This window comes from Capra hircus, chromosome 13, assembly GCF_001704415.2.
Source record: "Capra hircus breed San Clemente chromosome 13, ASM170441v1, whole genome shotgun sequence".
In the NCBI taxonomy this organism is placed as follows: domain Eukaryota; kingdom Metazoa; phylum Chordata; class Mammalia; order Artiodactyla; family Bovidae; genus Capra; species Capra hircus.
In genome coordinates this window covers 36,208,484-36,228,201 of record NC_030820.1, presented here as the reverse complement: position 1 = coordinate 36,228,201, position 19,718 = coordinate 36,208,484, and the positions used below count along the sequence as shown (strand labels likewise).

General features: G+C 45.7%; 1 protein-coding gene across 5 annotated transcripts in view; it reads right to left on the bottom strand.

Annotated features, from left to right (window-relative positions):
• MKX (mohawk homeobox) overlaps positions 1-13,998 on the bottom strand; it is a 69,351-nt gene extending 55,353 nt beyond the window's left edge. For 2 of the 5 annotated variants that reach the window (XM_018057217.1, XM_018057221.1), the window contains exons 1-4: positions 13,297-13,998; positions 10,883-11,149; positions 9,074-9,233; positions 170-323 (exon numbers count right to left, since the gene is read on the bottom strand). In XM_018057217.1, the coding sequence (XP_017912706.1) occupies positions 170-323; positions 9,074-9,233; positions 10,883-11,070 (502 nt within the window). In that variant the 5' untranslated portion in view covers positions 11,071-11,149; positions 13,297-13,998. Of the gene's footprint in view, positions 1-169; positions 324-9,073; positions 9,234-10,882; positions 11,150-11,365; positions 11,423-12,125; positions 12,252-12,981; positions 13,139-13,296 lie in introns of those variants that run through there. The other 3 variants (XM_018057219.1, XM_018057218.1, XM_018057220.1) reach the window with 3 other exon arrangements.

The window sequence follows — 19,718 nt, the reverse complement described above, 5'->3', positions numbered from 1 at the left end:
AATCTGGTTGGTCATTTATAGTATTATAAAAGTCAAGTTACCCTGTGCAATAAAAAAGAACCATTATGACACATTATGTTTTGTGGGATCGACCTTAGAAATAGGAATTGAGGTGAATGACTCCTTACAGAGGCAGAGAAAAGAAACCAAGATAAAAATATCAACAAACCTTCAGAACAGGAGTCATCACTGCTCACACTGAGCCGCTCAGCATTCCCTTGAACATACTTGTTGTACAATTTTATTCTTAAGGCCCAGCTTAAATCCGGCTGTCGAACAGTATTCTTAAGCCGACGTCTTGCATTAGCAAACCAATTTGACACCTAAAAAGGTTTTATTTCTCAGTTAACACAACATAAAAAATTATCCATCATACAGTTACTTTCCCAGAAAGGACCTAAGCCTCTCTTATAATCTCTGATCATTACATATTCTCAGACATAACAGTACTGGAATTAATATCTGTTCATTCATTCATTCAACAAATGTGCTAAGCCCTCACTGTACAGACTGAACACTAGCTATATCCTGGGAATAAAAACATATTAAAGGACTTTGCCCTAAAATTTTGAGGCTAGTAAGAGAGGTAGGAGAATACATAGATAACTCTAAAATCTATTCACTATTGCCAAGACATGGAAACAACTTAAATGTCCATCAACAGAGAAATGGATAAGGAAGATATAGTACATTTACACAATGGAATATTACTCAGCCATAAAAAAGAAAAATGCCATTTGCAACCACATGGATGGACCCAGAGATAATCAAACTAAGTGAAAAAAGTCAGAAAAAGAAAGACAAATACCATATGATATCACTTATATGGTGAACCCAAAAAATGACATGTGAACAAAACAATGAAATAAACACAGAATCAAGGAATACATATATTTATGTCTATAATGGAATACGTATATGTCTGTAACATATAAACAGAATATATATATACATGTCTGTAACATATAAACAGAATACATATATATGTCTATAACAGAATCACTTTGGTGTACAGCAATAATTAACACATTGTAAATCAACTATAATTCAAAAAAATAATTCTAATATAGGAAAGAAGGTAATTGGCTTAAGATGCATTAAAATAAAATGTTACAGCAGTGAAACAGAAGGAGGGGTTACTTTCATGTGACTCTAGAGTTCGTGAAACTAGACTTTGAAGGAATATGTCAGGGACAATGGGGGGGAGAAGTATGTTTCCAGTACAGACTTGGAACAACAGAAATCAAATTACAGAGACATTATGGGAGGTAAATAAGAGGGAAGAATTAGAGATGCCCTTGAGTTATCAAACTTATGTAAGAAGAGAAGACAGTGCCATTCTGAGGAAGGAAGAATTGTTTGAGGGTGAAATGATGGGTTTGGTCTGGGAACGTTTAGCTGGAGGTACCAGAAGAGCATACAGGTGAAATGTGCCAGTGAGAAAATAAAGAGGCCATCTGAGATTCAAGGGCAAGGAAGATCAGATTTGGGTCAAATGCACAGAAGTGAGAGCTGAGGTTGTGACAGTAGATAGAATGAAAAGAGAGTCAAGGAACAAACCCTGGAAACCTCTAGCAATTAAGGAGGTAGCAACTGGCAAAGCAGAGAGAGAGCAATCACACAACCAGAGAAAGAAAAAGGCAAATAACACCCAGCTTTAAGCTAAAAATTAAGTGCTTCTAAATAGGTGATGGCAAAGAAATGAATACTGTAAAATACAGTTAGTCCCATTGGCTTCCCTGGTGGCTCAGATGGTAAAGAATCTGCCTGCAATGCAGGAGACCTGGGTTCAATCCCTGGGTCGGGAAGATCCCCCGAGAAGGGAATGGTTACCCACTCTGGTATTCTTGCCTGGAAAAACCCTTGGACAGAGGAGCCTGGCAGACAACAGTCCATGGGGTTGCAAAGAGCTGGACACAATTTTGCAAAGAGCTGGCCACAATTTCTAGAGGCTAAAATGACACTTGACATTTCTTTTTAAATATCATGTTCTCATCCAAATATATAGATATTAAAAACCTGAAAAGCCAATATTTGCCTTTAAAAGGATGAAATGCGGGAAGAAGATTATGTCTTTCTGTCAATTTTTTCTATAACATGATCCCACAGTATATTAATGGTTTGTGTGGTGGTACTTGCTCTGGAATTTCTTTCTTTTTTTTTTTTAATACTTAGTCTATAAATACACTTTTTTTTTTTGGCGCATTACTCAAGTGTTAATTATTGAATGAACCTGTGGTGAATCCTACTTTTAAAAAAAATCTGTAACTCATTTTCTTTTTCCCCCCATGGGTAAAACAAGGTAGTCTATCCCAGTTTATATACACACAAACCATATCATACATAATACATATATTCAATTCATATATAATATACATATGTTCAATGTTAACCTACCTTTGTGTCTTAAGCAATGATGATTGTCCTCAAATTTATGAGCAGTGGTGTAATTACCTCACCATGGCATTTCAGAAGCCTTGGACACCACCAACCACTCTTCCTGCCAAACTGTGCTATTATTACTATGGCTTTAGCCCGACTTCAAATTCTCCATCTCCTCCAGCCTCTACAAACAGAAAACTCCTGGGGCTATTCATTCAACAAATACACACTGAGAAGGTCTTGTATGCCATGGTGTTAAGTGTTAGGAATGAATAAACTTCGTCCCCTACACACACAGAAGGACTAGCAGTGAAGAGATTGATAATGGCACCTGGGTGAACCTGCACTATGGAGGTATGAAATGCCTGGTCAATTTTTTCTCAAACCTCTCTCAATTCTCCAGGTCATGGCCAAAATGTTCGTCCATGTCCTCGTCAGTACTAACTGGAACATTTAGAACATTATTTTTTGAACTTCCTTATCTGCCCACATGAACTTTCTGCCTACATGAATGGATCTTACAAACCGCCATCAAATTAAAGTGATGATGCACTGTTATGATTTAATTACTTAAATGATACTTAATTACTTAAATCATACTCAATCATACTCAAATCCTCATTCATTTCCTGGGCTTCCTTGGTGGGTCAGAGATTCCCTGGTGCGTCTGCCTGAAATGTGGGAGACCTGGTTCGATCCCTGGGTCGGGAAGATTCCCTGGAGAAGGAAATGGCAACTCATTCCAGTATTCTTGCCTGGAGAATCCCATGGATGGAGGAGCCTGGTGGGCTACAGTCCATGGGGTCGCAAAGAGTCGGACACGACTGAGCTATTTCACTTTCATCCTCCAACTGTAGTGTAGCAGAAAGAGCCCTGGTTTCCTTTTTTGACTTTGCCATAAACAGGCTGTGTGAGTTTAGATAAGTCATTCAACTTTTCAGAATTTCATGGTTCCTGACGTCCTTGCCAGCTCTGGAAAATCCCATGGACGGAGGAGCCTGGTGGGCTGCAGTCCATGGGGTCGCTGGGAGTTGGACACGACTGAGCATCTTCACTTTCACTTTTCACTTTCATGCACTGGAGAAGGAAATGGCAACCCACTCCAGTGTTCTTGCCTGGAGAATCCCAGGGACAGGGGAGCCTGGTGGGCTGCCCTCTATGGGGTCCACAGAGTTGGACATGACTGAAGCGATTTAGCAGTAGCAGCTGCAGTAGAAGCAGTCACTCTACTGAAATATTGAACACCTCATTTTTACATCATGTAGTTAGTTCTCAGTTCAGTCGCTCAGTTGTGTCCAACTCTTTGCAACCCTATGAATTGCAGCATGCCAGGCCTCCCTGTCCATCACCAACTCCCAGAGTTCACCCAAACTCATGTCCATCGAGTCGGTGATGCCATCCAGCCATCTCATCCTCTGTCGTTCCCTTCTCCTCCTGCCCCCAATCCCTCCCAGCATCAGAGTCTTTTCCAATGAGTCAACTCTTAGCATGAGGCGGCCAAAATATCGGAGCTTCAGCTTTGGCATCATTCCTTCCAAAGAAATCCCAGGGCTGATCTCCTTTCGATGGACTGGTTGGATCTCCTTGCAGTCCAAGGGACTCTCAAGAGTCTTCTCCAACACCACAGTTCAAAAGCATCAATTCTTCGGTGCTCAGCTTTCTTCACAGTCCAACTTTCACATCCATACATGACCACTGGAAAAACCATAGCCTTGACTAGGCAGACCTTTGTTGACAAAGTAATGTCTCTGTTTTGAATATGCTATCTAGGTTGGTCATAACTTTCCTTCCAAGGAGTAAGCATCTTTTAATTTCATGGCTGCAATCACCATCTGCAGTGATTTTGGAGCCCCCCAAAATAAAGTCTGACACTGTTTCCACTGTTTCCCCATCTATTTCCCATGAGGTGATGGGACCAGATGCCATGATCTTCATTTTCTGAATGTTGAGCTTTAAGCCAACTTTTTCACTCTCCTCTTTCACTTTCATCAAGAGGCTCTTTAGTTCCTCTTCACTTTCTGCTATAAGGGTGGTGTCATCTGCATATCTGAGGTTATTGATATTTCTTCTGGCAATCTTGATTCCAGCTTGTGCTTCTTCCAGTCCAGCGTTTCTCATGATGTACTCTGCATATAAGTTAAATAAGCAGGGTGACAACATACAGCCTTGATGTACTCCTTTTCCTATTTGAAGAGGACTTCCCTGGTGGTCCAGTGGTTAAGAAATCTGCCTGCCAATACAGGGGACGTGGGTTCAATCCCTGGTCCAGGAAGATCCCACTTGTCTCAAGGTAACTAAGACCATACATGGCAACTACTGAAGCCAGAGTACCCTAGAGCCTGTGCTCTCAAACAAGATAAACCACTGTAAAGAGAAGCCTGTGCACCACAAATAGAGAATAGCTCCTGCTCACCACAACTAGAGAAAGCCCATGCACAGCAACAAAGACCCAGAATGTCTAAAAAAAAAAAAGAATGCAGGACCAATCTGAGATTGTTTTGAAAATTTAACATTAGCCATAAGCCTTGCAGTTGATAACTGCATACATATCTCAGCAGACACATTCAATATTAAGCAAAAGCTATGTCAACATGGAGGCAAAATCTTATAATATAGCAGATTTCACCAAATGATACATGACTATATGACAAGAATTTGGAAAGTCTACTATAAGTGTATGGCTTCCCTGACAGCTCAGTTGGTAAAGAATCTCCCTGCAATGCAGGAGACCCTGGTTTGATTCCTGGGTCGGGAAGATCTGCTGGAGAAGGGATAGGCTATCCACTCCAGTGTTGTTGGGCTTCCCTCGTGGCTCAGCTGGTAAAGAATCTACCTGCAATGTGGGAGTCCTGGGTTCTCTCTCACTGGGTTGGGAAGATCCCCTGGAGAAGGGAAAGGCTACCCACCCCAGTATCCTGGCCTGGAGAATTCCATGGACTGTACAGGCCATGGGGTCGCAAAGAGTCGAACATGACTGAGTGACTTTCAATTCACTTCACTTCACTTCAGTTAAGTGAAGGGAGCATTAACATCCAATCACTAAATACAATCTCAAACTCTACTTGCATTGCACTCTGTATTGTTATCTGAAAAAAAAAATCATTTCACTCTTATAATCCAGAAAAAAATATTTTTTAAATATACATGCATAAGCAATGGGAAATATTGAAACCAGGTACAGCCCCCATTTGCCCTTCTTTGAAAAACTTCTTCAGAGTCAGTTATTGCCTGGGTAAGCTCCACATCCTACAATAACACAAAACCCCAATCACATACTTGTTATTCCACAATAAAGTTGTTTATATTTTGAGAGTAGAGAGTGTATTTTTACAATGTTTGAACAATAGTCAGTCATAGGAAATAAGCACAATGGAATTGTTTTGGTTGGTTAAAGTCAAAACACGTACACAAATCATCTTCCTGTTAATTTTTTATAAAAATCCTTATATCTTATTAGGAAGATAGCAGATTAATAACACAGTTATAACTAATTAAGACAAGTTGACAAGTCTAGTGGGTAGAAAAAGATGAAGTTTGCATAAATACCTCTCTCTGCTTCATCTTCCAGGGATGAACAAAATGTAGTCTTGTTTAATGTTCTTTAGAGCTTCTATTTATTGGAAAAAGTAACTTATGTGATCCTAAAACATTCCCTCCATTAAAGTTTCAGCTTTTTGTTTCTAGGCTTAATGGAGATGACTGATCAGGTTTTATAGCTTTCAGAGTAGCAAAATAAGGCAAAAGCACTTCTTATGAAAAGTTTGAGAGTTTGACCACACAACCAAAAGGGAAATATTGAGTGTAAAAGAAACTTTCAAAAATATGACACTCTTATAGATAATGAATAAATAACTATGCTGACAACTTAATATAAATTAGGAGAAGCAGAGACAAGAAGTATTATAATAAACAAAAAATATAGTCTGGAGCCAGAAATAAAGGAAAAATTCCATATTTGTCTATAGCCATAAAATATGACATATTTCTAGATAAACCGAAAATAATGTCAGTTACATGCTTGTTCTGTAGAACCAGCATATATCATTAAATATAATTCATTCATTTTCTGCTGCTCTCCATGTATTTCCTACAATGACATAAATTTTCAAACCAGAATATCTTCCTCTGATTTCAAAACATTCTCCAGTCTTCAGAAATATGTCTGGGCAAGTCACATGGTGATTCCAGCAGTATTCCCCAATTAAAACCTATTCAAACACGTATGAACAGTTTACTACATGGAAAGTACTGGACTGGGGTGAAATGGGAAGATGAAGATGGATAAGACATGATGACTTGAGTGAATAGGAGAAATTGATTCAATGTGAGAACCTGACTCCTGAAACAAGTCTAATTTCCAGGGCTCAAAAAGCTTTATTCAGATCACAGCTTGACATTTTCCCCCCAGAAGTAAAAGGCATTGATATAATTTATTTGGTTTCCACAGAGTCAAAATTTGCTTTGGATGTTTAATACATGTTTGACTTATATTTATATTCATAAATATATTTTTCTTTGATAGACATTCCATTGTGCCTAATTGAGAATAACTAGATCCAAACTGAATGCTATATAAGGGTCCCTTGGTCATTCTATACATTTTGAATTTTTCCATTTATCACTTTAGTTGTTTTAGAAACTAACTTCATTTACTATAAAACTTGAAATCATTAAATGGGTATCAATTATAATTATAAACAAGTATCTCTGCCCCATTTAAAAATTACATATTTGTGTGCATTTTATTTTCTGAAGACTATAGTGTAATAGAAAAAATAATGGCAAAAGTTTTCATACATTGAATAAAAACTTCATGTAAATTAGAAAAATGCAATAGTTTTACCAAGATCTTAACACAAAAAGAATTAACTGCATTTGAATGACCATTTTAGATAGAAAACAATTTGATTTTGTATTAAAAAATAACTATTTCTATTGCAGCTCAAAAAACTATTGCACATAAAAATTTAAACGTCTCTGCTAATGACAAATACATTTCATGTTTTAAAATGTCCTAAGTCATAAACATTTTTTGCTTTCTATCTGAAAGAATGGCAAGTATTAAATATGGAACTATATAATCAATAATCTAATGCTTTACTGTTGACATCAGAGTGAAATATTCATACAGCTCTATAAAGTAGTATATTTTCAAAATAAATAACATACCAGTTTAAACTGAAATCTGAACACATGCATTTGTTTTCTTAAGTCAAGTTGTTCTGATTGGAATAATTTATTTAAAAACTAATTTTGAACATCACTAGTTTATGTTAAAATAAAAAATCATAGTTTTATGTTAAACATATATTAAGCCAAGAACACTAAATTAATTTTCCCCTCCAGTGCTGCAGCAAATCACTATTAATACTATTGCCTGTTAATATAAAGCAAAACAGATGTTTTTCTCTACAATCATACTCTGAAAATAAGCAGAAAATGCATATTACAGTTTTAATAAGGCTGAATACAACTCAATTTTCATGCTTTGTCAAACTTTCTAGTAATTCCTAAAAGGACAATCTTACACTCTGGAAAGAAATCTTTGTTATCTAATAGTTAAATATTCCCTTTTATTTGGGGGTTCTCACTATAGCTTTCATGGAATGACCAAAATTTCACCATGCAGTGATGCAGTGCTACTATAATGCATGAGATTTCTTGGCTCATTTAGCGCCTCCTCCTCCTCCTTTTTTTCTCAGTTAAATGCTTTGTTTGATGCATAAAAGTTTATCTTACTACATTTATGAAAGAAAACTTGTGTGATGGAAAGAGCACTTGATATAGAATTACATTATTTCCAGGCCTTCCCTACCCCTAGGAACACAACTTCTTCCTGCCTTGATTACATCATCTACAAAATGCTGATAAGTGCTCTACCTATTTCCCCAAGCTTGTGATACGGTTATGGAGGGGAAAAACTTGTCCAATGTAATTCACTAGATTGGCAACAAACTCACACGCTTTCTCTACACTTGATCAAGTAACCCTACCATTTGAAATCTGCCTCTTCTTATCCTGAGTAGAAAGATTAACAGCGGCAAAACTGTGTGGATTCTAGCTAATGCTCTGGGTGTCATTTAGCAAAAAAGAAGAAAAAGAAGAGAAAATCCCAAATCCACTTCTTGCCTTTCCAATCTACCTCCTAGCTCTGTCAGGAATGGTTAATTTAAAAGTTATCCTGTACTTGACCAACATGGGGCCCTGATGTGGGGTGTCTTTCTGCCTGGTTTTCAAAGTGTGGTGTCGGGCCAGCAGCTTCAGCATCACCCCAAGAACTTGTTAGAATGCAAATTATCGTCCTCGCCCAAGGACTACTACAAACTCCGGGTGGGAGTCTGACGCGTACACAAGTTTGAAAATCACCGCGGGACTAGTAGTCCCATCCGTAGCCATCTATACTTGTATAGAATCCGGACACCTCCTCCTAAGTCTGCACTTGACTTTTCACTGTCCTCCTTAACGAACACCACACAATCCCTCCTGGACCAAACAGAGATAAGATGGGAGGAAACCCGGAGGCTCTTCCCGCATTAGAACTCTGCCCTGTGCCGCCTCGCATCATCCACAGGCCGGAGGAGCATCCCGACCGGCCGATCTCGGCCCGTCCTTTCCCAGCAGCGGGGAGGAGAAGGGCGGCCTGCGCCCCGGCCGCACCAAGAGAGGGGCAGGGGCTCGTGGCCCCGATTACCTGCACGAGCGTCATCTGCGAGCCGAGCGCCAGGAGAATCTTCTCGGTCTTGGTGGGATACGGGTTGTCGCGGTGCTTGTACAACCACTGCTTCAGGGGCCGCGCCATGTCCTGCAGGGCCTGCCGCTTGTGCCGCACCTTCCCGCCGTTCTGCCGGGCCCTGAGACAGCGGGAGAGGAGGGGCTGTGAGCCGCGCCCTCCTCTGCGACCCCGGGGGTCGTGTCTGCACGCGTCTCAGCCTGCATGGACCCCTGTCCCACGCGCGCGGACGTGGAGGAGGCATTGGCGGTGCCAGAGGGAGGATGGCCAGGGAGTCACAGGACAAGGCCACCAGCTTTATACTGAAAGGGGGTGGGGGTGGAGAGGGGAGATCCTGAAGCCAGAGGCTGGAGGATTAGGTGGTCAGATCTGCTCAGCAGGGCTGTCCCCGCCAGGGGCCCAGGCCTTGCCGGCCGTGTACACTCTCCAAGAAAGTTCTTTCAGGGATTCAAGCCCGCCGCTGGGGCTTCCCGTCGTCTGTGGTCAAAGGTCGCCACTGGACGGTGGGAATAAAGCGAGAAGGTGATGGCCGGCCCCTGCCCTTGTTCCTCTGCAAAATCTCCCTGTATCCTTGGATCCTCTGAGTAAAGGGGAAAGTGTCCAAGAAAGGGTTTGTGGAGGAAAGATGCTGAACCGGAAAAAATAAACAAGTAACCCAAAACACTGTTGGGGACTTTTCACGACATAAGGAAGAGCTTAAAAGTATGGACAGGTCTGTCCCACCTGCTAAAGTAAAAAGACCTCAGGAAGAGCTTTTTTCCAAGGAGGGAGAACGGGCCGGGGCGCTGGGCCCTGCGCTCCTCTGCGGCTCCGGGAGGGGTCGCCGCGCCGCCGCCCGCGCGTTCTGGCCGCTCCGCGAGCACGCGCGCCTGCGCCGCAACCTCCAGGGCTTTTGCCTCTTTAAACTCTTTGAAATCCAATTCCATCCGTGAGGACTGGTAGTAACATTTTGACGAAACCCGATCTCTACTTCACTAACAGTCAAAGCAGCAGAACAAGCAGCTGATGCAATCTCTCAGATGGACCGGCCAGCACGGCCGCCCGCCGCCCCTCCCCCGCCGCCCCACCCCGCGGGGCGCTCCCGGAGTCGCCCGGACGTGGCGGGGCCGCAGACGGCCTCTGCACCGGAGCAGCTGGCGGCCTGCGAGCTCTTGCGCGCCTCCCACCCCGCCCGCAGCCCTCAGCCGGCTAAACCGAAACCCAGGCCCGCGGCACCCACCCTCCGGGCTCGCGGCGGGCTCCGCCGAGCCGCGCACGCATCCTGGGCGTCCTGCGCAGAGTCGACCTTCCCAACACCTTGGCGGATGCAAGGCCCTGACGTGACACAAGATGCGGAAGCCCGCGGGGCTGGCCTGACCGGGGGAGCCCCTACTGCCTGACCCTGCCCGGTGCTCGTGCATCCCCAGCAGGCCTATCTGCCTCATCCTCAGCCGCACAACTGCATCGCGGTCCGGAGAGGGGCAGTCACCCCCACCCCCACCCCCATCCCTGAGGTCCAGGCTTCGGGAGCACCCAGGGGCGCTTTCAGGTGACCTCCGTTTCCAGCGAGCCTCTTTTGAGCTATTCTGACGAATCGATCCCCCACCCCACCCCCATACTTAGAACTAGTATCTTAAAAGTAGAGTGCGTGAAACCGGGTGGCGGAGACCTGTCCTCCCAGGAAACTCTGGGCCCCTGACCCGCAGGCCCGGGTTGCCACCAACGCGCCGTTTCTCTGTCCCCACCTCTCCCGGCAGCCGGCGGGCAGGGGCCCCGGGAGAGTGAGCTTACCCGGTCCTCCGGTGTCTCAGGCCCAGGTTGTCCTTGAGGGGCGGGCCGTCCGTAATGCCCACTTCGGGGCGAGCGTGAGGACTGTCCAGGACGCCGCCGTAGGGCCGGCCGCCCCGATCCCGCTCCGGAGCCCCGCGGTCCTCAAAAAGCACCGCGCCGCTGAGCTTGTTAAAGACGATCGTGTTCATGGCGCGGGCAGGCAGGGGCGCGCGGCGCGGCCGCAGCGCCTTGGGACCGGGCCGCCAGGAGCTCCGCAGGGCTCAGGTTCTAGGAGATAAAGATGAATCACATTACTCGCTGAGAGTGCTCATACTCCGGAGCGTCCCGAGTCCGAAGCTGGCCTTGGCGCGGGGCTGCGGAGCCCAGGGGAGGAGCGACGCCGCGGCACCTGAACCCGGGGACTCCCGCCTTCCCCTACCTGGTTACATCGCTCCCCGGTAACCCGGGTCACCGCCCCCGAACACTCCCGGGACTGGTACCCACCCTCCTCTCTGCCCCGGCTTCCCAGCCCGCAAGGAATGTCAGCCAGAAACAGTTTACCCGCCTGACAAAGGAAAGTGATTCCTAAACAAGCCTTCCAGAGTTGGTTTTAATCTGGATGAAGCACACTCCGGAAAGCGTGGGAGGACAACGCGGGGCCGTGCGTGATTATTCAATCAGAATCGGAGACTAAAACCTCCCAGAGCTCCCACTCGGGCTCGTCAGGAAGGGTTGGAAGAAAGGAAAAATTGGGGGTAACACGAACGACCGCATCAGCCAGCCCCAGTTAATGAGTCCCAGTGCATAACAGGATTTCAGGGATTTGCTTGTTTGCTAGATCCTGGGTGGTTTGGCTGAAACCTCTGCGTCCTTTTTTTTTTTTTTTCCAGCTGCAGCTCCTGGGGTGGGGGGGGGGGGGCGGTGAGGGCAGGGAAAGTTAGCAGATTCCACAGATAGAAAGTTAAGTGGCTTCAGGGAGTTAAGCGGCCCTCCCTCGAGGTTCCTGCCACCCCTCCCGCTGCTCCGGATGCGCAGGGTTCGGGCAGGTCAAAGGCGCCTGAGTCCCGGCCCTCCAGAGCTGGTTGTCAGCGCTGCCCTTTTCCGCAGCGCGGGCGCGAGCCGCGAGCTCGGAGTCCTTTCCCCCCGGCCCCTTTCTGGGGTCTCGGGGAACCATTGCAGAAGTTGCAAAAGGTGTTAAAAGAGCGGGGGGAAAGCGTCGCGGTCCGCGCTCCATAGAGCCTGCGGAAAAAAGTCCGTAGCTCACCTCCCTGGTCGAGACCGCTCGGAGCCTCTGCCCGCCGCGCGTGAGCCTCGCGGGCCGGTCTGCGCCGCCCGGGAGCAGCCGGGTGGCTGCCCGGAGGCGCGCAGCCGCCCCTGGCCGCCGCACCTCCTCGCCTCGCGCCTGGTGAGGAGGAGGGTACAGCTCGCGTGGCTTCCGAGCCGCCCCCGCTTCGCGATCCGCGTCCCCTCACCCCGTCCCGCCCACCACCCCCAGGCACACACGCCGGTTGCCCACGCTCGCCAACGCCCCCGCCCCGCCCTCGGGCCACCGCAGCAGCGGCCACGCGCGATGTTTAGGGTCGTGACCGCAACGGTTAAACTTCAGCTTGCGGGCAGTGTTCGTGGAGAGGTGGAGTCAGACCTCTGCCGGCTGCCGGTTGTACGGCAGGGCCGAGCCCTCCCGCGCACACAGGTACGTCTGGGGTTCAGACAGCCTCAGCGAGCAGCGGGGAAAGCGGACATTCGCGCTCGCAGCCCACGTTCCCCTATCCGGAAGCGCCTTGTTTTTCTTTTACAATCTGTGCGCTTAGCGATTTGCGTCCAGGCTGCTCTGTTTGGGAAGCACACTCGTTCCTGGCCCGCGGTCTGTCCCCACCTCAGCACTGTCCCTCTGTGTGCGACGGCGTGTTTTCCCTGGCCATTGCGCCGCGAGGTTCGCCTTGCCGACCCTCTCCGCTGCCCCAAGCCCGTAGGTCCCCACTACAGATCCCAGCGCGGCAAAGGGCCGAGAGCTGGGTCCCCGACGTCAGGGGTCGTGTGAACTGCCTCTCCTAACCCTCCCCGGGGGGCCCCGCGCGGTCCCCATTGCCGCCTCTCGGATCCCGCGCTTCCCCACTTACCCAGATTCACTCCACTGTGGCTTGGGGAGAGCCCTCCCTTCGGATCCGCCTCGCCCAACCCCCGCGAACAATTTTAAGCAAAGGGGGCGCAACCAGGTGGGCTTTCCGACTTCTCGCAGACCCTCCAGCCAGCCTCGGCCGCCTCCACCCCCCCTCCCACCCCCCTCCCCGGCGCGTCCCCGAAGGACCTCAGAGGGAGGTGGGGGAAGGGCCGGGAGCTCAAAGCGCAGGGCGCAGAGGGAAGGGGCTGCTGAAGAGGGGAGGGAGCCTCCCTTCCCGCGGCCCTGCGCGGGGACGGCGCGGCCGGGTCTGTACCTGTCGCGGTGGGGCCCGCGGCCGGCGGCAGAGCGGCTGGCTCTCCCGCGTCGAGGCTAGACGTGCTCCCATCCCCGCCGCATGTTTTCCGCGCGGGCTCCGGCGCGCTCACCGCCGCCACCGCCAGCGTCGCGGCTTTATTTACCCGGACCGGCGCGCGCGGCCCGGGAACAGGAATAGCGAGGCCTTCTCATGTTTCCTGACTGCCCAGCCCAGCCAGCGAACATCCTGCGGGCGCGGTATACACGTTCCCGGGCCAACGAAAGGAAGCCACCGCAGGGACCTCTGTTAACCCTCGCCGCAGAGGAGCTGCCGCAGCCGGTGCCGCCGGGGATCCCCAGGCCCGAGATTCCTATCCAGTCGGGCCCGGCTCCCAGATCCCTCGGCATCGCAGGCAGAGAGCAAAAGAGGCGATTTCCTTCTCCCTTCGGGGAGCGATTGGAGAACATGCAGTAGCTCCCGGCTCAGGCTCTGGAGCCGACCGCCTGCGGTGCGCATCCTGTGTCCTCGCTGGCCGGAGCGCCGGAAATTTCGCCACGCGTGGCTAGGCAGAAGAGGGCCCTGCGACGCGCCCCCCACCCCTGTTATTCCCCTCGCGATGAGCTGGAGTGAGGTTAGCTAGAGCTCGGTTTGTGCCTCTAACGCGTGAGAGCGGATCGCAGAAGGTGTTTGTGCCCTTTTCTCGTGTCCTTAGGCTTCTGCGGTCCTGGCTGCCTCCAAGCCAGGCACGAGTCACCTTCCAGGGCCAGCGCTGGAGAAGGGGGAGGCAAGGTGGGGTCAAGGCGGGCCCAAGTGCGCAACCCACGGCGACCCAGGTGTGGAAGAGGCGGCGAGTGCGGCGACCTGCGTGGAGTAAAGGGGATGGAACTCGGAAGGACCCCGAGCCTGGCCACAATGCAAGGAGAGAGAGACTCCTATCAGATTCTCTTACAGGTGAAATTTGCCTTCCCACCATCGCCTCAAATATGAGAGGAGCGAAAGCTGTGGTTTAGGTACTATTGAAGTTGGGGCTTCTGGCAACCTGTATGGTCCCCACGACGCGGCGCGCGTTCTCGCCGCGGGCCCCACTGCGGCAGCGACACCGTTCATCCTTTTTTTTTTTTTTTTTTAAGAGCGAAAGTAGATTTTCCCCAAGCCTGAAAGTTATGACATCATTTGTTCTTTTCTCCCCTAAAGGTGGCTGGCCAGCCTGGCGCGGTGGCCCACCCAAGCCTCTTCCTTTTAATGTGGCTGGAAGTGGTTAAAACGTACACTAAAGCCATTGTTTCCAGCACTGGTCACCCCCGAATTTTCCATTATGTTATCCCCTGAAATACGCGACTGTGCCCCGGTCTAAAGCAGAGAGGGGCGATGGTTTAAATTTGTGTGCATCCGGCAGACAAGTAGTATCATTTGTTCCCGTTTCCAGATGCGTTTGTGGCACTCTCGCATCTTGCCCTGGGCGCTGCACTTGACTTTTGTAGGGTGGGTTCAGTGTAGTCATGGGTCTACAGACCTCGCAGTGGGGACTTGAAGTCAGGGATACACCATAAAATTCGAGCCACTGACTTGCAGGGAGTAAGTTTCACAACAAAAGCAGATCCAGTTTATAATTCATAGGAAGAAGAGGCTGGTTCTCTTCAAAGGACTGTGTGACTGATGGTGGTCATCAGCCATATATAATGGAATTGAATCGGCTGTAACACGCCCCTCTGATATATATTTTGGTCAGCTGTGCTGGATAAGGCACCAGGCATGCATGCAGTTGCTTGCAATTTCACAGTATTCTACTGCTTACCTAACTGTTTCTTGTAGTATTTAGTCTAGTAGAGGACAAGTGAATTTCATTGTTTAGTCTTAACGGTATTTACTCAAATGTAAAATGTATTTGAAGGATTTTGACTTTTTGAGGCATTTTTACATGTAAGATCATTATAAATCTGATATACACAGCAAAAAGTCTTTCTGCAAAATGTTTTTCATTTGTCATAGGAATAACATACACCTCAGTCTCAAGTCCCTGAAAAATTAATACATGGTAATTCCTTTAGACTGTAGCCTAATCATTGGAATCCATTTTTAAAATGAAAAAGTACAGTGGAAGGTCCATTTTAAAGTGAAATAGTGTGGAAAATCCCTAATATACAAACGAGTGTATACTGTGTAATAGACCAGAATTTTATTTTTGCAAGTGTCATCTTCTATGCAAGAGAGAAATTCCTTCTTTTAATCCACAGTCCAGATGCATTTGTCATCTTAAATTTCACCTTTTTCTAAAATGAATTTTACTCAGTTTCTTATGCTATATTCCAATCTCCAGTATATGAAATACTGTTTTATAATCCTCAGAAGTAAAACTTTCAGTTTTAGAAAGAACTATCAGAAGATTTGAGAAAGTGTGTGTAGTTTGTGGATACTGGCCACATATGGGGGAAAAACCGAAAACTTAGGCCACAAGTCACAAAACTTGAACCCTAATCTTAATTCTAATTAACCTGATGTTGGTTTAGCCTGAATTTACTGAAGTGTAAAATACAGATTTTAAGTTTTCCACAAACTTGCCTTATGCTACTAAGATTTTTTTTTATGTGCAAGTAACAATTGCTATTGCTAAAACTAGAAAAATGTTAAGTAAGAGCATTTGGCAGAAATCTTAATCCATCCTATTGAACTTTGAGTGTAATTATAAATGTAAGTAATTTGAACTTTCTAATAAAGAAAAAAATAAGAAGCCTTCATTATAAGCCTTTTGGTTTATTACCAAGGAACCTGACATTTCAGAACAATTATTGGTCAAAGTTTTTGAAACTCATATTGCTTTTAAACTCTCTTTCAGTTATTACTTATAAGCAATGTAATGAATTACAAAGCCAGGGAATGACTGTTGCTCCCCAGCCAAACAGTATAAAGTGGTAAATTTATGAACAAATAGCCAGACCTCCTCACACTTGGCCAGTGTGACTTGTAAAGATACACACTGGAGAGCAAAAGTAAAATAACAGAGCAAGCAGTGAGAGAACCAGCTGTAGAGACATCCTGAGCAAACTAGGAGAACGGATGGCCCCAACGTATCCCATTTTCTTTATAATGTAACTCTAACGGCATACACAGTACAGAATAAACCCCCTCAGAGAGGGCCTTCTCCATAAATGCACTCTCAAACATCAAAGAAAAGAGTACAAGTGAAAGTTCCTCTTCAGCCAGCTCCACCCAGTCACATTTCTGAGAGGCAACAGCCAAGAGGTGGCCATTCTTTTAAACTTTTTCTCCGTGTAGTGACATACACAAATATAACCAGATCATTGTTTTGTTTTATGAGTTTTTGAAATAAATGAGACCGTACTTTACATATGTGTACATACACACACACACACAATAGTAAACTAAAACTTGCTTCTTCATTCAATGATTTCATAAAGAACTTTTATGCTGGGTCCATATAAATGGAACTCCACCTTTTTAACTGGTATGACGTGCACCATAATCTGCTTATGCATTCTCCTAGGAACTTAGTCTTTTCAATTTTCACTATTATAAACATTAAATACTCTTGTAGGGGACTCTTTCTGCATGTATGTGTTTCTCAAGGAATAACTACACAGAAGTAGCATTGCTCGACTGGGGGAAACAGGATTTAAAAATTTCGATAGGTCCTTAGAAATTTCCCCCCATCTTATACCCCCAGTCTTCTCCCAACTTATACCCCTACAATGTTTCCATTTCCTCACATGCTGCATAGCATTTCATATGTTTGGTTTTCATCACATTTGTCTGTATGATGAGTGAAAAAAGGTCTCATTGTTTGAGAGACTTTTCATTAATTTATAAGCCATTTGTATTTCTTAGTTGAAGAAATGTGCTTATATCCTTGTTAGATGCTTATTCACTTATGAAAAGGTTCTTTAAAAAAACATTTTTCCATGAAATATATACTTTATATATTGACAGTGTGAATTAAGAAGACTGCCTTTTACCTAATTTGGTTTTTGTCTTTGGTTTAAACATGGACACAGGTCAATAGAGGGCTTCCCAGATGGTGCTAGTGGTAAAGATCCCACCCACCAATGCAGGAGACATAAGAGACATAGGTTCAATCCCTGGGTTGGGAAGATCCCCTTGAGGAGGGCATGGCAACCCACTCCAGTATTCTTGCTTGGAGAATCCCATGGACAGAGGAGCCTGGTGGGCTACAGTCCATAGGGTTGCAAAGAGTCAGACACAACTGTAGCAACTTAGCAGGCATGCAAAAGTCAATATTTTCTTCTAATACTTCAAAAAATGGTTTTCACTCAGCTCCTTAATCCTTTTGGGATGAATTTGCATGTGCTGTAAGGGAGGACTCAAATTTGATTTTTTTTTCTTCTCCAATTGAATGGTCAATTATTCCTATGGAATTTATGAAAGAGCTTTCCCCCCCATCAATTTGAAATAACTATTCTCATATATGTGGTAAATTCCTTTCCATATGTAGATTGATCTAACAAGGTTTTGAGAGATGTTACACCCAATAGACTGTAATAAATTTAATCTTCAAATTTTTAAAATCATCTTGGGCTCCCAAAACTGTCAATATTATTCTGTTTCTAATTTCAGAACATGTCAAGTATTAGAATAGTAATATGTGCAGCCTGGTTATGGTTCTCATTTAGAAGGCTAATTCAGTACTGTTCTAGAATGAAGTTGCCGGTTTGGGTTTTGTTTCTTTTTTTCTGCTTCATCCTGCTAAGAAACAAGAGAGTAATTTCAGGCAGCCATATTCTCTAGGATAGAATACAGCTGATTGGAGCTCTCCAAACATACCAAGTGATAACCAACCACCAGCAACATAACATTTTTTGTAAAAGTGATGAGTCCCCGCCATCAGTGATTTGAAAAAAGAAAATTCATCTTTTTTCTTACATAAATACTCATAGAATGTGAATTAATCTCCCCCCCCCCCCCCCCCCCCCGCCAAACAGCACATCAAGAAGAGGACCTTTGATAGGATCGCAAATTAGGCAAGTTCACTTGGACAAAAATGCAAAAATGTTATCACTGCAATTAAAAAAATATTACGTACATACAAGTACAGAAAATACTTGTGATAAGCAGTCAGCAGAGCTGAGATCTGGGTGAGTTCATGTCTTCTTCTACCTCATAGAGCTTGAGACAGGACTGGAAGTTAACTCTGGAGCCCTAATTGAGGCTTCATCTTTTCTCTTGATTCCAGAATATTTTCTGTCTTTACTGCATGAGTCCTGAGGAGAACCTGGAAAACATTTTGTCCTCAACATGTGCATTGAAATATGAGAATTTCTTGTAGAAGTTCTAGCTTAAAAATCAATTTGCCTTCACATCAAAAAGTGGCCATTTTAATAAATATCGTGAAGACTTTTCATCATAAGCAAGGATGACTCTCCATATTTGGAACCTAAAATGGACTTAAGGCACTCAATAGATTTTAAGATTTAATTACAATCCATACTCCATGGCTGTATCAAGTTTTTGGTTCACTCCACCCCCTCCTCTATCCACCCTCCCTGCTTTCACTTTCAGCCTCCTTGTTTTCATCTCTGGGTAGAATCTTTCTTAAAAAATTTATTGGATGATTTACATGGGTGATTTACAGTGGTGTGTTAGTTTCTGCTGCACAGCAAACTGTGTAGGATACCTGAATAAGTTCACCCAAGGAAAGCTTGTGAACAAAACTGATAAGTGCAATTTCTGCTTACCATGCTGGAAAAGAAATTTTGTTTGCCCTTCTTTTTAATTGTTCTTTGTTAAGGAGGGCTGGGGCATGGATGTGGGAGTGGCCTGAATCTGCCAATCAGAAAACAATCTCTAAAATGGAGGAGCCAAGGGCAAGATGAAAAGAACCTGGAGCCTTGGATGGACCACCTGAGTTAGAGCTCCCTGGCCTGGGCTCAGCATACTATGTCTGTAAAAGGCCAGATAATAAATGCTTTAGGCTTTGTAGGTCATAACCTCTCTGTTCTATTTTGCCATTTGTAGTCCAAAAAGTAGCGGTAGATAATACTTGACTGTGAATGAGTTGTGGGTCAGTGTTCCTGGAAAAGTTTATTTAATGGACACTGAAGATTGAATTGTATAAAGTTTTCATGTGCCGCGAAATATGCTATCTTTCCTTTTATCCCCCCAGCCATTTAAAGATGTGGAAACTACTCTTACCTTAGAAACAGACAGCAAACTAGATTTGACCCCAGGTGGGCTTCCCTTGTAGCTCAGTTGGTAAAAAATCTGCCTGCAGTGCAAGAGACCAGGGTTTGATTCCTGGCTTGGGAAGATCCTCTGGAAAAGGAAATGGCAACCCACTTCAGTATTCTTGCCTGGAGAATCCCATAGACAGAGAAGCCTGGCAGGCTACAGTCCATGGGGTCCTAAGAATCAAGACACAACTTAGCGACTGACTAAACCACCACCATGTTTGTTCCCCTTCCCCCTCT